The following is a 19228-nucleotide window of genomic DNA, read 5'->3' as shown; positions in this document are numbered from 1 at the left end:
TAGTAGTAAACACTCTCTTTCTGCACCTGCTGTGGAATACTAAGCCCCCTAGGATCAGGCTGGAGAAACTACAGCAATCTAAGGATTGCGGAGGGTTGGCAGTTCCCAACCCTTGGCTGTAATATATAGCGCCCCAGCTGCAGCATTTGGTGGGTTCTATGTCCCCAGATCAGGAGAGTTCAACGGCGCAATTGCTGCTGTTTGCCTCTGGAGCTGAGACCATCCCGATGGGACTGGAAGCACAAAAATTTATGAAATCCAATAAACAGACCCCAACGCTCTCGCTGATACAAAAAAAAAAAATATGGAACAAGGGAAGGCAGCTTCAGGGGGTACAGGGGTTTACGTATTTTAGCCCCATATGGGAGAAATGCACCTATGTGGAGCTGGCTAAGTTACAGTAGGGACCTAGGTGGCATGTTCATGGTGTGACTTTGCTTTCACACATATTTGAAAATGGTAAATTGCTATCCTTCCTGGAAATGCAGGACAAATTTAAACTACCCGCTACCATGTGGTTCTCGTACCTTCAGCTCAGGCATGCTGTAAATGCGCAGGGGGCTGCGGGAGAGTGGACACTGTCGCCCACCCCCATATTCCATATGTTGCATTCTAGCGTTGCAACGAAAGGGATTATATCCCAATGCTACCAAATGCTACTCATGAGACACCTGCGGGCATACCCATGTAGGACAATATCAGCGTGGGAGAAAGATCTAGGACAACTTACGGAAGATCAATGTTAAGAAGCCCCACAATCCATAACCACATGCTCTTTGAATTTGGCTCAAAAAGTCTCCCAACTGTACATAATACTGAGGGTACATTACACTCCAGCAAAATTAAATCAGATGGGCAGACTGGCGGACCCTTTGTGCTATCGTTGTCGGCAGCGCGACGGGGACCCCATTCATCTCCTGTGGCGATGCTGAAACTCCACCGGCACTGGATAGAGGTGGTTGGTACACTCAATGGGGTGTTCCAAACGAAGGTACCTATAGACCCTATACGCTGTATACCGGGGGTTCTGGAGGATGTGATCCCTGAGGCAATGATTATGACTGCATTCTCTAGGGCACTGTTCCAGGCCTGGAAAGTTATTTTGATGGGCTGGAAGTCTGCCTCGCCACCCACAAGCAACTCCTGGATAACCCACATGGGAAATACCCTTATCATGGAAAAATACATCTACCAGCAGAGGGGATGTCCTGGCAGGTTTGAACGCATATGGTCACGCTGGATAGACACGCCTGGTCTGAGCCCTAGAGAACTGGTAATGTCTCGACTTTTGCAGTGTCTCTAAAGTGTGTGTGGGGGGGGATTCCTCAAGTGAACCATAAAAGATGTGGGCTGTGTTGGTGGAGGAATGGAGTAATAGAAGTAGAGTGCCAGGAAGACTTTGTTATGTAGCAGTGGTAAGGATAACATACTTGTGCATACATTATGGACTGAAGGATCATTTATATTCATGTAATATTGGATGTTGTTAATTCTTGACAAGCTCAATAAAAACCTTTCTGATTTAAAAAAAAATCTGGACAGAAACGACTTATTTGGTGCTCTTTTTTATATCTTCCCTTATTAAAAATATAGCAGCTTTCTTATATACACTGAACAAGTTTGCCCTGACGCCTGACATATCCAGAATTTATTACTCCTTTTGTATTTCAAAACATTTATGTAATTCATGTGAATATTAAGTCCTGCCATCAAAACAGCAAAATTATGAAGTATACACCCATTAGCTTTACTTTAAACAACCAGTTGTACAGGTTTCTGGATTACAATCTATAGTTATAGCATCTATAGCTTTGGATTATGCAAACTAGAAAAACTGTCTAATGAGACAACTGGGTCTTGTAATTTTATTTTAGCTCTTGTAAAAATTAATAAGTTGAGGAATAATGGCAAGCATATAAATATTGTGCAGCAGTGTTATAAACTCATTGTCATAACAGCCGTTCACTATGAAATTTCTTACCTATCTCCTGTCAAGGATCGACTTACTACTATATTTTACAACATGTATTATATTCTTTTTTTACTGGATCAATGGATCTAAGAAGAGCAATGGAAATATGCCTCCAGGCCCTAAACCTCTTCCTTTTATTGGGAACCTCAATTTGGTGGATCTGAAAAAGCCATATGAGTCACTGATGGAGGTAGACCCAGTTAATATTAATACATGAAATTAATGTTTGCAATATATCCACAGGTTTGTTCTATCTATCTATCTATCTATCTATCTATCTATCTATCTATCTATCTATCTATCTATCTATCTATCTATCTATCTATCTATCTATCTTTTATATATATTATATTACATTTGCAAGTTTTATTTTGGTATATACTAAATATAACGCAGATGACGTTTCTTTATATCACCCTTCCTGAATTCTATGTTTACAAATCCTTTAACATTGTATATTATTTGGTTATTTTGTACTGTTGGCAAGCACTTGGTCATCCAGTTTGATTTCTGTAAAACATTGCACAGCCAAATTGTAGGAAGGTGGGAAGGGTTGCCAAAAGAAAAACCATCAATTTTCTCTCCTCCATGATTTAGCAGATAAATTAAAGAATACACATTTATGGCGGTAGGCATTTACATCCTGTTTAAGGCTATAAGTAATACTTTCATACAATTTGATACAATAATAATTAATTCTATAATTTATTTTTTAGCCATATACAGTATGTACTTTAAATATATATATATATATATATATATATATATATATATATATATATATATATATATATATATATATATGTGTGTGTGTGCTCACTGCCCCTAACTCAATGCAAATCTATGGGTCAGGTCTAACCTGAGTGACAGGACAACAGACACCCAGATATAGATAACAGATATAGTTTCAGATCAACAACCACATTTGAAAACAGACTTCAAAGCCCACACCTTGCATAGTTAGCCAAAAATGAATACTAAATCCAGAGCCCATAGCTACCACAGAAAAACTCAAGACACACCTTCTGTAAAAATATCTACTTGTACAGTATAGGGTTTCTAAAGAAATTCTGACACAGTATATTTATAAAAAACAGTAAAGAAAGAGAAAAATATCTAACTCTTATGCAGCTAACTGTATAACAAATACATTTTATTACATATAAAGTATAAATGCACACAGTTAACAACAAAGGTATACCTACTTAAACCCAAGATACTCCCAAATGATCTTCAAAACATATATAAATATATCCTAAAGTATACATCAATAAATTAAATGAAATATATGATTATTACATCTTTATCTGTATAACAATAATTGTGGTACTCTTTCAGAATAGCAGCAATTCCTTAAGGCCACTTTCACACTGAGACGCTTTACAGGCGTTTTAGCGCTAAAAATAGCGCCTGTAAAGCGCCTCTCCTGTCACTCCAGTGTGAAAGCCAGAGTGCTTTCACACTGGAGAGGAGCGCTTGCAGGACATTAGAAAAACTCCTGCAAGCAGCATCTTTGGGGCAGTTTAGAAGCGGTGTATACACTGCTCCTAAAACGCCCTGCCCATTGAAATGAATGGGCAGCGCTGCCAAAGCGCCTGCAAAGCGTTTCGGCAGCGGAGCTGCACAGACGCTATTAACCCTTCTTCGGCCGCTAGCGGAGGTTAAAGGCGCCCCGCTAGTGGCCGAAAAGCATCACAAAAACAACGCCCTCACCGCCCCAGTGTGAAAGTAGCCTTTAAAGGCTCTGTGACTGAAATAGTTACTCCTATGTAGCACTACCCCCATAGGAGTCACTGATTATAATGGGTAATCTGTTCTTTGCCTCATTCACTAACGCAGCGGTTCTCAACTCCTGTCCTCACGACCCACTAACAGGCCAGATTTTAGGTATTACCTTGGTAATATGTGATGTATTTTGGTTATATTGCAAACCTGGCCTGTTAGTAGGTCCTGAGGACAGGAGTTGAGAACCACTGCACTAACACACAGGGTTGAGTGTACAAACATACAATATCACTGGAAGTAATACTTAGTACCCAGAAGTAGTGCTATATCAGGCTTCAAACCAGAAAATAAACGCAAACTTAATATATTGTCACACAATATGTTTGGTAACTATGGGGGCTTATCACCTGAAGTGGGGACCGTCACGAGCTTGCTCAATAATGCCCTGAGAATACAAGCATGGGGGCCGCGGTCATGCAAAGTCAGCATTAAAGCGGCACCCCCAACTCAAAAGCGATCCAAACGCCTTTGCACACCCCTTGTTGCTCGGACACTTAACGGGAAAGCACTTTACCGATGTCACTGTACACTTCCTCTAACGAATGCAGCAGTTACGAGGGGACACTGCAGAGCCTGTGTCCCGCTCACCATCACAGCCATAGCTTGTCACCTCACTCCCACTGTCAATATGAGTTCCAGCCAGACTCTTAGTGCAGAACTCTGTTGCTAACAAGCTTCACACTTGACTTAGAACCACTTCTTTACTGTATTTTGATTTCTATCCCTCCAGGCTAGGTCCCTGGAACCCCCATGTCGCAATGTTGGCCCCGTGTATGTATGGTGTACCAATCGCTAGGGAAGGGGTCAAGGTCACTAACCCCCTCACTACCGGGGTGACTATCTCCCATGCCAGGTACTGACCTCCCACTGGCTGCTGCTATAGCATTTCCAGCACTGTGCTGGTTATTCGTGGCATCGGCAATTAGCCACGCCAACTTTCCTGCATGTTTAACCCTTGCATGGGGGCCCTCTTACATCTCCTCTTTATCCCCTTTTGTACAAGCCCTGTTCATAATACATCATGCATGCATCCCTTGTGAAAGAACATCAGACCAGGCACTTTAACAGTTAACAGAACTTTTACTGAAGAACTCTTGCAGATACAGACTATTCAATACAGTCTCTCACAGAACACCTGCAGCATAACCCTTTCCTTTCTTCCAGCTTCCAGCTCATACCTCTCCTTATGACAAAGTCCATTGGCTCAGACAATCCACTTGATCTTTGCTCTCCTCAGAGGGGACAGCTACATCAATCCATAGACCAGCTTGCTCTCCTTCCCATGTGCTTGGGAGCTCTCAGAGCAGAGCCCACCCTTGTTTGTATATACAACACAGGGTAGAGGGCAGAGCCCAGAAAGACTGGGAAAACACAGAGCCTTTAAACACTAAGCCTAGTTTAACCCTTTGATAACCCTCTGGCAGCCTACTAGACTTAATACAATACACATAACTCAAAGTAATCATGCCTGAGCAATAGACATTAGCTTGGTAAAAAGTCTGTCAAAATGGAAAAACTATTTTGCCCCATACTGTAAGCACCTGCAGCAGTGAGCAGTGGTAAAGTTTAATCCACCAAGTGCTGGAACTATACTGCAAGAGCACATTTATGGCGGCAATGCTTGTCCTAGAATGGGTATGCACTGTCCAAAAGAAAATGAGAGTGATAGAAAAGGGGTCAGGGGAACATAGGGGACTTGCAAAAAAAAATATTACAGATAGGGCAGTCCTTTAAGATGTTCTCCTGCTGGCTAATGTTGGTGCCCTTTAGGAGCGTTGGTGCACTTAACGACTGTCCCAGTTAACCTATATGCAGTATAAATACATTATAGGTACAGTATAGTCTCAGCACAGGTGCAAGGTAAATGTGATTTAGATGCAGTAAAGTTTCAGTACAATGCAGAATAGAGTTGGTATAAGTGCAGTCTAGGTTTGGAATAAGTGTGGCATAGAGTGCAGTATGGATGCAGTAAAGATTGGGTATACTTGGTGTCCTGCTCTCAGTGGCACAGTCCCTGCTACTGTAGCAGTATCAGCAATGGGTAAAAAGCCCTCTCACCAGTTCCTGGGATGCTGCATTAACCTTCCTCTTTAGAAAGGAGCCCCCCTCAGTCTCTCTCTGAAAGCCACTGGTAATCAACAGAGGGAAGCAGAGGGTGAGTGGATGCTCCAGTCTCTCTTTGGCAGGTGAATATCTTTACTCCTACTGCACAGTGCTTATTCTGACCTGTAGTGTAAGGAGTCCATTGGTCCCATTATATACAGTAGCTGCCATCTCAAACTACAACTCCCAATATTATCAGCGGTCAGCAAAGAAGTCTCTGAACTTGGTTAGCATTAGCATTTATCAAAGAAGAGAATTTCCATATACTATATACACTTTAACAGGGACCACCGAGACAATATATATGGTAGGAGGTACAACATTACCCATTCTCCAGGTGGATTTAACCTGTCATTAGTAGTATACAAATGTCTACGTGCAGATTTCTACAGGATCCACAGACACCTTATAAGTATGGCTTGTATAGTTGGTGCATCATCATCATCCAGTCTCCAGGTGGAGTTACCTGTCATTAATGATACAGGTGGATTTAGCCTGTCGTTAGAAGTGTATCCATTATTAAAGGACCATGATCATCATGCCATGTATATAAGCCATCAAGCCATGTATATAAGGTCTCATTGGTCCCTGTAGAAGTCTGCATGTGGGCATTCATAGTTACATAGTAACTAAGTTACTATGTTACTATGTAACTATGAATGCCCACATGCAGACTTCTACAGGGACCAATAAGAACTTATATATATGGCTTGTATAGTAGGTGCATCATCATCTAGTCTCCAGGTAGATTTAACCTGTCATTAGTAGTACTCAATTGTCCACATACACACTTCTACAGGGACCATAGAGGCCTTATATGCATGGCTTAGATGTCACCCCAAATAGTTAGGTGCCCATTAAGCAGGAGATCAGTAGGAGTTAAAGTAGGAGTCCATCCATCATTAAAGGACCATGAACATCATGTGACAACATGTCCTACTATTGTGTTCTGTTGCATACCTTGAAAAAAAAAAAGGACCACGATTCACAACTGGATCAATTGAAAGAAAGACTTATGTCTGTTTCGATGGTAACCCAACGTCCTCAGATGCTGAGGAGACTGAATCTCTGAGAAAGTTGGGTCAACAACAAAACTGGTTAGACATCAGCCTTTCTCCTTTTCGATTCCATGGTAGCGCTCTCCATGTCCTCTGCCATGCATAAAGGTGCCAGTTGTCCCTGTGGACATCTGTATACTAGTGACAGGTTAAATCCAACTGGAGACTGGGTAATGTTGTACCTTCTACCATATATATTTATATATTGTCTCTTTGGTCCCTGTTAAAGTGTATACAGTATATGGAAATTCTCTTCTTTAATAAATCACAGGTTAAATCATATTTTTTGGATAACATCACAGCATTCACAGTTGTGCTGCTGGTTTCTACTACTCTACAGGTTTACTACTGCTTTAAATTTAACCCCTTTTAACCCTTATGCCCTGTACACACGACCGGTTTTGCCACTGCAATAAACTCTGAAGGTTTTTCCGACGGAATTCCGCTCAAGCTTTCTTGCATACACATGGTCACACCAAATTCTGACCGTAAAGAACGCTGTGACGTACAACACGTACGACGGCACTAGAAAAAGGAAGTTCAATAGCCAGTGCGTCACCCTTTGGGCTCCTTCTGCTAATCTCGTCGGAACAGCATACAGACGAGCGGTTTTTCCGATAGTAATTTGTTCCGTCGGAAAAATATAGAACATGTTCTCTATCTAAGTCCGTCTGAATTTTCAATGGAAAAAGTCAGATGGGGCATACACACGGTCAGAATATACGATGAAAAATCCCATCAGACTTTTTCTGACGGAAATTCCGACCGTGTGTACATGGCATCAGTTTACCCTTATCAGCCCTTATTAACGCTGTTCTCAATTCTACCTTTAACTGGTGTTTTCCTGATGATTTTTTGGCTTATTTCTATTTTATTAACCAGTAATATTATAAAGTGTATATTCACCTTTTTTGCAAAAAATGAAAAGGGGTGAACTAATTTCCTACACCCTCCCTCCCCCCAGCCCATTCCCGGTCCTCACTTCACTTACATCCGTGGGTGATTAGCTGTCACTACCCATGCAGCCTGTGCAGTGATCAGAGGATTGAAAACAGCTTCAGCAACTTCCTTTTGTTTGCAAAGAAGCGTTCGGTTATTCACTTTATCTGCAGTAGCGTAGACCCTTATTCTAGATGAGGGTCTGATATACATGTTAATGGGAGGCCCCCACAAAAAAAAATGTGCCCTCCTAAAAATATAAAAGCCAGACCCTTATGCTTGATGAGGGTTTGGTATTGATGACACTGGGGACACCAAAAAGCAGCTTGGAATTCCCACCCAAATTCAATACCAGCCTCTTTGGTTCTGAATGAATTTTAAGGGGGAACCCCACAAAAAAAAAAGCATCCATACCATGCAGTCTGGCAGACCCTGTAAGAGGGGGATATGAATCACTATCACACTATCCCCACTCACTTCTTTACATGGCTGGGGATTCCCAGCAAGTAATCGAAAAGGGCCAGGTGACGTCACTGGTAGCTAAGGACACAGAGGGTGCTGACACTCACCACTTCCTCAGCAACCATTGACAGATAGGAACCTGTCATAGATATCAGTGGTACAAAGACTGCTACTACTGTACTGTATTTATGAAGTTGGTCTTCTGCTGAGCATGCTTAAAGTCCAGTGTTTGGACAAATGTTTGAACATCCAAGGTTTGATCTAAACTTGTGTTTAAACCAAAACCTTGTGCTCATCCTCAGTGACATTTGTAAAAAAAAAAAAATTTTACTGGCAGATTATTTTGGACGTTTGGGATGGGAGTTGTGCTGAGGTATAAATCTATGTACATGGAACTGGAAATTGTTTTGTATTGCAGCTCTCTGAGAAGTATGGAGAAGTTTTCACTATACACTTTGGACCCAAGAAGACGGTGGTGATTGCTGGATACAGGGCTGTGAAGGATGCCCTTGTCAACCAAGCTGGTGATTTTGCAGATAGAGCAGATATACCAATTTTCAAACTAATACGTAAAGACAAAGGTACGATCATGTTATGTATGACTCATCTTTTTTCTGAAAATACAGATCTTTTCTACATTTTATTTTAGTTCTCTTGGCCTGACCACTGAACAAATTAGTTGTTTTAGACCTAATTTAGCAATATCCAGAATATTCTTCTGTCATCGCAGATATGGTGATGTGAAAACCACTTCACGCACATTCAAAAACTTGACTATGATTTTTTGCATGATCTAGAATTTGGCTTAACTCATCCAAATCAGTCCTTAGTTTGTTCAAAGTAAAATGATCAATGTTCCAATGCACAAGCTGTGAGCATGGGTTACTGGAAGCCTGCCTAATACAGCAATGCATTACAGAGGGTTCTCCCATCTCCACCACCAGCACTGGTACAGAAGCATATCTGTTTGAGATTTCATTTTACTTCATTCTTCATAGGTTCCAAAAGCAAAGCAGTTACCCAACCACCTGGAATTCAGCTTTGAGTAGTGAAGGGTGTTTACTGATAGTTTTATATAATTTATTGTTCTTTGAGCATGGTTCTTTGCCTTACTGAATAAAGGCACTGCGTGCTGGAGTATAAACTATGGGCCTATTTACATGTCATTATCTTTATTTTAGGTATAGTATTTAGTAATGGTGTTTCTTGGAAAGCCATTAGGAGGTTCATACTCTCAACTCTTCGAGACTTTGGAATGGGAAAGAAAACAATAGAAGCCAAGATACAAGATGAATTAATCCCTCTTATTGAAAATTTCAAATCACACAATGGTAACAAGTCTTATTAACTGTAAACAAGTCTTATTAATTAGTTACAAAAATGTGCAACGCCCAGAAATGATCTTATTCCTCCAAAAAAAAAATTACAGTAAACCTTACAAATATGTCTATAAAGTGCAAAGTGTATATAGCCAAAATAAATAACTATTTCAAAATTCATGCATCCACATGTGCATAACAATAAATACAATGAATTATTTGATTGAAGCATCCAAATGTCCATAATAAATAAATCCTAAACCCATTAATCATAAATTATAATCATGTTTTATTTATTGTGGACATTTAGATGATTTCATTACCAGTAATTAATTCATTTTATTTACTTATGGTTATGTACATATGAATGTATGAATTTCTAAACATTTATTTATTTTGGCTATATACTCTTTGCACTTTAGAGACACATTTGTAAGGTTAATTGTAGGAGTTTATTTGGAGGAATAGAATTATTTTTGGGTGCTGCACAATTTTGCACATTGTTTTACAGATGAGGTGTATTAACCTGAGTTACTAACTGCCTTCCTCTTTTTTTAGCGCTGAGTGGTTCCCTTTACAAGTCATATAAAAATGTATACCAGAAATAGAAATATGATTATTCTGATGAGGCCTAAATGAAAAAAAAAAAAAAAATATATATATATATATATATATATATATACACTGTAATGTAAAATCCTTTCCTCTATGTTCATTGGCTGAGGGCACCAATTGGGAGCCAGTGGCCAGACCTTTTTTGGTCATGAGCCTTCAAAAACTTCCTGGGCCCAATTTGTTCAGCATGAGGCCAGGGTAGAAAGGGGACTATCTGATGCCTTTGAGGTGCAGGTGGAGTAATCTGCAGCCCCACTTTTCCCGATAATTAAGTTAAAGTCACGGTCTGACCCAGTGGATTGATATAGAAGAGACCAGGAATTTAACTTAAATATTGGGAACTACTATTCAGGAGATTATTCCATCTGCACCTGAAAGCCATTAAATAGTTCCCTTTCTGCCCTGGCCTCACACTGAACAAATGAGGCCCAGGAAGTAGAGAGTTCCCTCCACTGCTGTCTCCCCTGGCCCTGCTCCAGAACACAGTCTGGGACTGAGCTGTGGTGGGACAACTTAATAAAAAAGCATGACTGTCCCAGCAAATCCGGGACAGTTGGCAAGTAGGGTTTAGATGTTCATTGTCGGAAATTCCGATCGTGTGTACACAAATCCGATGCACAAAGTGCCACACATGCTCAGAATAAATTAAGAGAGGAAAGCTATTGGCTACTGCCCCGTTTTATAGTCCCGACGTACGTGTTTAACGTCACCGCGTTCAGAACGATCAGATTTTCCGACAACTTTGTGTGACCATATGTATGCAAGACAAGTTTGAGCCAACATCCGTCGGAAAAAATCCATGGATTTTGTTGTCGGAATGTCCAATCAATGTCCGACTGTGTGTACAGGGCATTAGTATAGAGAACTATCCTGATTACCCTGTAGTCAATTAGATAATTTTGTTCCTATTACAACTATCATTTTCCAGGATAAATTCCAATCTGACTGGTAACTATTCAGTTCTGTGTATTAACATTTAAATTCCCTGAGACCTAACATTTTTTTCTACACACTCTTCCATATACAGTATAAAGCCACATTTAGCTGATCCCATAGTGTAATAGAAAAATCAGACTACTTTTATCAATAATTCATAGCAAATTTACCACTGATTTTCTTTTCATTGTGTTTAACGTGTTCTAGGGGAACCATTTGACACAGATGTCATAATGACCTGTGCAGTGTCTAATGTTATCTGCTCTATCATTTTTGGAGAAAGGTTTGACTACAATGACCCAGTTTTTAAAAACCTTGTTCGAATTATGGATGAAAATACCAAACTCTTAGGCTCACACAAGGTGATGGTAAGCATTGCTTTTCCTTTTTTATTATTATTAGCTTAAAAACTATTATAACAATTGTAGACATTTACAGAACCTAGAGAAAGTATTGACCTCTTCAAATGTTTTCATGTTTTACTGATTTAGAACACTGAATCGAGTTGTAAAGGCAGAGGGTTTTTTATCTTAATGCATTCTATGCATTAGGATAAAAAACCTTCTGTATGTAGCAGCCTCCTCCAGCACCCCCCAGTTACTTACCTGAGCTTCATCTCTCTACAGCGATGTCCACGAGTGTCTTAGCCATCCAGGACTCTCCTCCCGATTGGCTGAGACACAGAAGCAGCGGCATTGGCTCCCGCGCCGTGTTAATTTTCATTAACCAAAATATTTTTGTCTACTAAATTAATACTATTTTAGTCTATTAAAATAGGATTAAAACTAAAACAATTCAGATGACTAAAATATGACTAAAACTAAAATGGCATTTTAGTCAAAAGACTATGGCTAAAACTAAATTGAATTTATATCACAACGGTTAAATCTGTGTCTGTAGTGCATGTTCAAACCTTAAAGTGGAACTTCAGTCATTTTTTTATTTTTCCATCTATTAAATCTTCTGCCCTTGTTGTTTTAACTTTGGATAGTAAAACATTTTTTTTTTCTGCCAGTAAATACCTTATACAGACCACTTCCTGTTTCTTGTCTGGAAAAAAGCCTAGGCTTATGACACAATGCACAGCTCTCTCTCTCACTCTCGTGAGAGTTTGCCAGGAAGGGAGGGGGATGAGTCATAAGATGGCCAATGAGTGCTGCAGAGCTGGAGTTGTGTGTATATCCAGGAAGTGAACAGGTAGCAGCTTCAGCTGCCCACAGTTAAAAGATTTCTGCAGCATATTTGGCAAGTACAGAATCACACTATAAATAAAATAATATGCAAAGTGGTTGGAGAGAAGCTTCAGAATGGCAACAAATGGCAAAGATGTTTTTATTACAAATTATGTGAGCAGACTGCAGTTCCCCTTTAATACCATAAATAATAAACATGTTATTAGATTTTTACTTCAGGAGTATATAATGTTTGGCAGTTCTAAAGAACTAATGCATTAAAATGTAACTAAACCTATTATAACATATTAAACCTTGCTGATGCTTTCCCACTTCTTCACCGTCCTCGGCTGTCTGCTCTGGTACTTGCGACAGTAGTGGCGACAGCTTCCCCTCTACCTCCGACCACAACTGCTTCCCCGTCCGGCTGAACCTTCATAACTCGGTTGGACTCCAATCATGCAGTCCCAACCCTATGCTGCTTCTCCTGCCCATAGATAGGCCATAGGCAGCCTAGCAGCCAGGTGTCTCCAGGATAAGCCTCTGGCTTCCGGCCTAGCAACCCGGGCAACATAACACACGTCCACCCAGACAACCGTCCAGGTGGCACAAAACCCCAATCACCTGACTCCACCAAAATAAATAGGCTCTCCCAGCAGGCCAAGGGACAAAAAGAAACCGCGCCAATTGGCTAAGACACCCCATCCATTCATGATCTGACCTTGCTAAGCCCTTGTCAATCTAATGTCACCAGCCACAGTGCCACCTAGTGACAGAAGAGAAAAGGTGCAGCAATTCCAGAATTTAGGGAGGAATCAGTGGATCTTCTATCAATCAGCCAGGAATATTACTACTGGCAAACTAAATTTGTTAGCAAACCTGTTAGCAACCCTGTCTAAACACCAGGGTGCTACAATAAAACTAAATTTGATGTAAAAACTAACACTGCTCCCACGGCTGTCAGTTAGCCAATGAGAAGAGAGAGGGGGTGGGGCCAGATTAAGGCTCTGTGTCTGAATAGACACACAGAGCTGTGACTTGGCTCGGGTGCTCCCATAGCAAGCTGCTTGCTGTGGGGACACTCGACAGGAGGGAGGGGACAGGAGCACAGAAGTGGGACCTAAGAAGAGGAGAATCTGGGCTGCTCTGTGCAAAACCAACTGCACAGAGCAGGTAAGTATACCATGTTTGTTATTTATTTTATCTTATTTTTTAAACAAGACTTTACAATCACTTGAATTTTTGTTTCACCAATCAAGAGAAATAAATGTTGATATAAAAGTGAAAACAGATCTTTGCCAAATTGTTTAAAAACACACAATAGTTGATTTAGTTAGTGTTATAACAGGATTGGTAATTGGTCAAATTATCAGACAGAGAGTATATTTGCAGGTTACTAAACAAGCTACAAGCAATACTGCAAAACGGGGTCAGAATGGCAAAGAATAATAAAACACAGATTAAAGCAGAATACAGTGGTGCATGTGCAGATGTGCCCATGGTCTCTGCCCAGGCCTCAGTTTCTGGTAGAGCCTGTCAGCACATCTGCACACATGCATTTGATTTTCCACGCACGCGCAACAACAGGGAAGGTTTCAGACTCCCCCGGTAGCAGTCTTTGCTTGTGTATGGGAAACCCAGAGGGTGCACAAACCCGGTGCATCCGCAAATTTTCCGCAGGACTCTCTCAGAATCTGAGCCCTGCGGCACATCTGTGCTTGCGCAGAAGGTGGGGAGAAATATTCACCTAGGCAAGAATTGCAGAAGTACTGCTTTGTGGCACAATTAAAGCATTTAAAAAAAGTCAAGGAGGGGGAAGGGGGGGGCAGCATAACATGCCCTTTAGGGTAAGAGTCCACTTTAGGAAAGCTGCACAAACCTGGACTCTTCACAGCAATGTCTTCATGGCTTAGTCAGGAGTAACAGGTGGCTGCATAAGCAAAGTATCTATAAGACTCTATAGGAGGGGTCTCCAAACCCCGGCCTATGGGCCACATCTGGCCTGCTTGTATGTTTTCTCATACAACACAGCATTGCTGATCTGATCTGCTTTAAAAACAGCTGCTGTTATCGGCAGTATGTACGGCAAGTCCTGGCAAACAAAGCCGCACCCCCTCCCACGCTGCCACGCTGTGCTGTGGATTGGCTGCTAGGACCGCCGGCATCCTAGGAACCAATGACGTCATCAGTGCAGCACCTCACAGTTCCCGCTCGCTGTTTATGTTAGCAATCCTTTCGCTTTCAATCTGCTTGTGTAGCAGCGGGCGGGAGCCAAAGGGTGCAGGAGAGCTGTAGTGTGCCCATACTGTGACTACAATGTAAATGGACTTAAATGTGCTACAGATACACAGATATACAGGAGACTGGGATTGGGACACAGATATGAGGGAGAGTCTGATGGGGGATACTGATATTGGGGAGACTCTGATGGGGGCAGGGGCGGATCCAGAGTCTAGTCTCGGGAGGGGCACTGCCAGAAAATATATTTTTTTGGGGTACATTTATCGGGGAAATGGCTGGTGTTGGCGCTTCAATCATCACGGCACCATGGTTGTTATGGTGTCAGGATTATTGAAGCGCATTATTACCATAATTACATTGTTATAAAAAATTAAATAGTTTAACTCACCATAATGCAGAATCAGTGGGAACCCCGAGTGTGTCACTTGCCACGTCACCTGTCACTAGATGCAGATCGTCACTTGCCACGTCGCCTGTCACCAGATGCAGATTGTCACTTGCCACGTCGCCTGCCACGTTGCAGATTGTCATTTGCCATGTCACTTGCCACGTCGCCTGCCACTGTGCGGATTGTCACTTGCCACGTCGCCTGCCACGTTGCGGATTGTCACTTGCCACGTCGCCTGTCACCAGATGCAGATTGTCACTTGCCACGTCGCCTGCCACGTTGCGGATTGTCACTTGCCACGTCGCCTGTCACCAGATGCAGATTTTCACTTGCCACGTTGCGGATTGTCACTTGCCATGTCACTTGCCACGTAGCCTGCCACATGTTGCGGATTGTCACTTGCCACGTCGCCTGTCACTTGCCACCTGCTAAGGTGGTCTCTTGTGTCCCAGAGACAGGCAGCAGAGAGATGATGTAATCTCTCTGCTGCCGCAGCTGCCTGCATGGAGGGGGGGAAGTTGAACTGCAGGGATGCAGGGCGGGCGCCGAGAGATGATGTCATCTCTCTGCTCCCCCGCCCACCGGCTCCCTGATTGGTCAGCAGGCAGCAGCCCGCCCACAAACACATTGAGCGGCGGCTCTCCCTCGCCTATGGAGCCGCCCGGCGGCTCCCTCACTTACTCCCTCATTCACCGAGCCGCCCAGCGGCTCCTTCAGTCACCGAGCCGCCCAGCGGCTCTCTTAGTCACGGAGCCGCCCAGCGGCTCTCTCAGTCACGGAGCCGCCCAGCGGCTCCCCCAGTCACCGAGCCGCCCAGCGGCTCCCTCTGTCATCGAGCCACCCAGCGGCTCTCTCAGTCACGGAGCCGCCCAGCGGCTCTCTCAGTCACCGAGCCGCCCAGCGGCTCCCTCAGTCACCGAGCCGCCCAGCGGCTCCCTCAGTCACCGAGCCGCCCAGCGGCTCTCTCAGTCACGGAGCCGCCCAGCGGCCCTCTCAGTCACGGAGCCGCCCGGCGGCTCTCTCACACACCCTGCTCTCAGTCACCTGCATTTCTCGGAGGGGGCAATTGCCCCGTTGCCCCCCCCCTGGATCCGCCCCTGGATGGGGGATACAGATATGGGGGAGACTCTAATGGGGACACAGATATTAGGGGGATTCTGACTGGGACACTGATATTGGGAAGACTCTGATGGAGGACACAGATATAGTGGAGACTCTGATGGAGACACAGATATGAAGGAGATTCTGATGGGGGGCACTGATATTGGGGAGACTTACACGTTCCTGAATAAAGTGTAAAAAAGAACCTTGTGCTAAGGTAGGAATGTTTGTAGTCTACAGGTAGTCCCAAAAGGGTTACAGAATTCTGTATCTAGACACTAGACATGTGCACACTGAAATATTTTGTTTCGGAATTTCGTTTTCATCCTAAAAATAAATTTATTTAGTTACTCCCGAAATTCGTTTTTATTTATTTCGTTTTTCGTTAAAAATTGCATTAGTCCGAAAATCCAAATTAAAGTGGAGTTCCACCCACTTTTACAACTCTTCTGCATCCCTCACTAAACTGTGCACTGTAAACAAATTGGATATTTTAAATTTTTTTTTTCTCAGCACCTACTGTATATCTGCTGTATTCATTTTTCACTTCCTCCTCCCTGGCCGCGGCCCATCGCATCATTTCCTGTTTGCAATGCCTTCTGGGAAGGGGCAGCAACTTCCTCTGAAACTGCCGTTGCTATGGAAACCTATTACACTGCTTGTGCTGCACTGAGCATGTGCGAGATCTGCAAGGATGAGATCCAGGAAGAAATACAGTCTGGCTTCAGATGCCCACGGCCTGCTGTAAGTTTATAAAATAACAAACTACTGCTATAAACAAAACAGACCTTAACATTCATCATCATCATTATTTTTATTTATCTTTTCTCCCCTACGTCGAATCTTTTCTCCCCTATGTCGAATCTTTTCTCCCCTACGTTGAATCTTTTCTCTCTATGTCAAATCTTTTCTCTCTATGTAGAATAATCTTGGACTAATAGAGTTAAGGTTAGGCACATTCGACCACAGGTTTGATGGACACAGATTGTTATTGTCATCATCATGTCGAATCTCCTATCTATATCGAACTGTTGTAGCAACGAAAACGAAAATAAAGCATTTTTTTATGTCGGATCGTTCGTTTTTCGGATTCTGCACTATCGTTATCGTTTGTTAAAATGATAACGAAAATAAATGAAATTCGGACGAAAATGCATTTGGACGAAAACGAATGCACATGTCTACTAGACACCTACAAGGTAGCAATCAGCAGAAGTATAATTAAAACACCTATGTGTCATATGGAAAAATCTGTTGGATATGCATGGATCCAGGCAAGCCTGGGTATGTTTGACTTTTGTACATTTCTGTTCACTATGCCTTGAGGTTTTATGGGCATAAGTTTCTTTCCTGCACCCACTTTCAGAACCCAAGAGGTCTCTTTATACCCATTATACCAAGTCCTTTCTTTTTGTTTAGTAAGACTTTTGACATTTCTGCACATGGATTCTGGTTGATCACTGTATTATTATATGTTATACTGTTATACTGTACACCTCTGTGGATATTTTTATACTTTTGTAAATGTACCTTTGCAGTGAAATGGACTATATGTTAGAATTATGTATGAAGTCAGTATTTTGTCTTGTTATCTGTTGCAATCCTCTAAATAAAGAAAAAATAAAAATAAAAACACCTATGTGTCAAAAGCTTTATGGATTGACACAGACAGCACTTTCTGAACAATCTACGCAAGAAGCCCCACCAATACCACAGGAAAAGGAATAGAACACTGCTAAAATTAAAACTGAATTATCCTCTAATAAGTAATAAGCTGAAACACCTGCTACCTCAATCGGGATATACTGTATGCAAAAACCAATAAGGGCAACCCAGCAAGGTGTTTGTTATATATGGTTCTTGCAGCGCCACAACTTGAGCCAGTGTTATGGGAAGAGATGCAAAGAGATGCAAAAACCACCTATTCATGAGAAGCAAAAGTGGTTTAAAGTTGCAGATCATATCAACCAGCTCCAAGTTGGAATCAAAGATGTAAGCACAGCAATGGAAACAGTTTACTTAAAGGGATTGTAAACCCTTGTTTTTTTTTTTAAATAACACATATATCATACTTCCTCTACTGTGCAGTTTGTTTTGAAGCACTCTCCCAGGGGGTTACCTTGCGAGTGCGCTCCTGAATCCAGCATTTGCGTACATAGACACATAGTCTATGCATTAAGGATGCATTAAGGTGAAAAAACATGAGGGTTTACAACCCCTTTAACTTTGGAAGATAAAGATCTTCTACCTATCAATGAACAGCACAGGCAAATGTGCAGGCACATTTATACATTACAACCACTACATTGGAATCTTCCCTGGTTCTCCCACATAGTACAGAGGCTGCTATTCACACAAGCACAGAACCACACACATTGACAGTATTGGCTCAGTTGGGTGATGTATTTTTAGTATTTGTTGCCTGAAGATCTTTAAGCGCTTCCCGTCTGCCGTACACCAAATGACGTCCTCAGCTTTGACAGGGGATAGCTGAATGATGCCTGTAGCTACAGGCATCATTCAGATATCGGCGAATCTGTGCACCTTAAGAATGATCATAGCGGCTGTTCCACCGCTTGATCGTTCTTACGGGAGGCGAGAGTGGATGTCCCCCCCTCCTGCCGCCCTTCGGTGCTTCTACCAACTTACCGTTAAGATCGGAGAGTCGGACACAGGATCCACCGGCACCAGATGTTCAGAATAGAGATTTCTGGCGGACCAGATGGTCGCCGGAGTCTCTATGATCGTTCGGAGGCCGGGCGCGATGTTATGACGTCACGCCCGCCCTCTGTATTAAACAAAAACGGCGCGGCTTCGGCTGGGATGCGGTGATCTTTTTATTTATTTATTTTTTTTTTTTTATTTCAGGCTTCCCTGCCTAGAGGTGAGATGTGGGGTCTTATTGATCCCATATCTCACTGTAAAGAGCACCTGTCATGCCATATTCCTATTACAAGGGATGTTTACATTCCTTGTAATAGAAATAAAAGTGATCAAAACAATTTTTTGGGGAAAAAAAGTGTCAAGCTAAAATAAATAAAGTAAAATTAACCATAGAAAAAAAAAAAAATAAAGCGCCCCTGTCCCCGTGAGCTCGCACGCAGAAGCGAACGCATACGTAAGTCTCGTCCACATAT

At 42.2% G+C, this 19228-nt stretch overlaps 1 protein-coding gene across 1 annotated transcript in view; it reads left to right on the top strand.

The window, feature by feature from the left end:
- Positions 1-1828: 1828 nt before the first annotated feature.
- The window catches only part of LOC141148930 (cytochrome P450 2K1-like), a 35200-nt gene continuing 17800 nt past the window's right edge, over positions 1829-19228 (top strand). Inside the window, exons 1-4 of the mRNA XM_073636822.1 lie at positions 1829-2162; positions 8738-8900; positions 9501-9650; positions 11397-11557. Of these exons, the coding sequence (XP_073492923.1) occupies positions 1968-2162; positions 8738-8900; positions 9501-9650; positions 11397-11557 (669 nt within the window). The 5' untranslated portion in view covers positions 1829-1967. The remainder of the gene's footprint in view (positions 2163-8737; positions 8901-9500; positions 9651-11396; positions 11558-19228) is intronic.

This window comes from Aquarana catesbeiana, linkage group LG06, assembly GCF_042186555.1.
Source record: "Aquarana catesbeiana isolate 2022-GZ linkage group LG06, ASM4218655v1, whole genome shotgun sequence".
Classification (NCBI taxonomy): Eukaryota; Metazoa; Chordata; class Amphibia; order Anura; family Ranidae; genus Aquarana; species Aquarana catesbeiana.
Note: the sequence above shows the minus strand (reverse complement) of the source record. Positions and strands in the feature narration are given on the sequence as shown.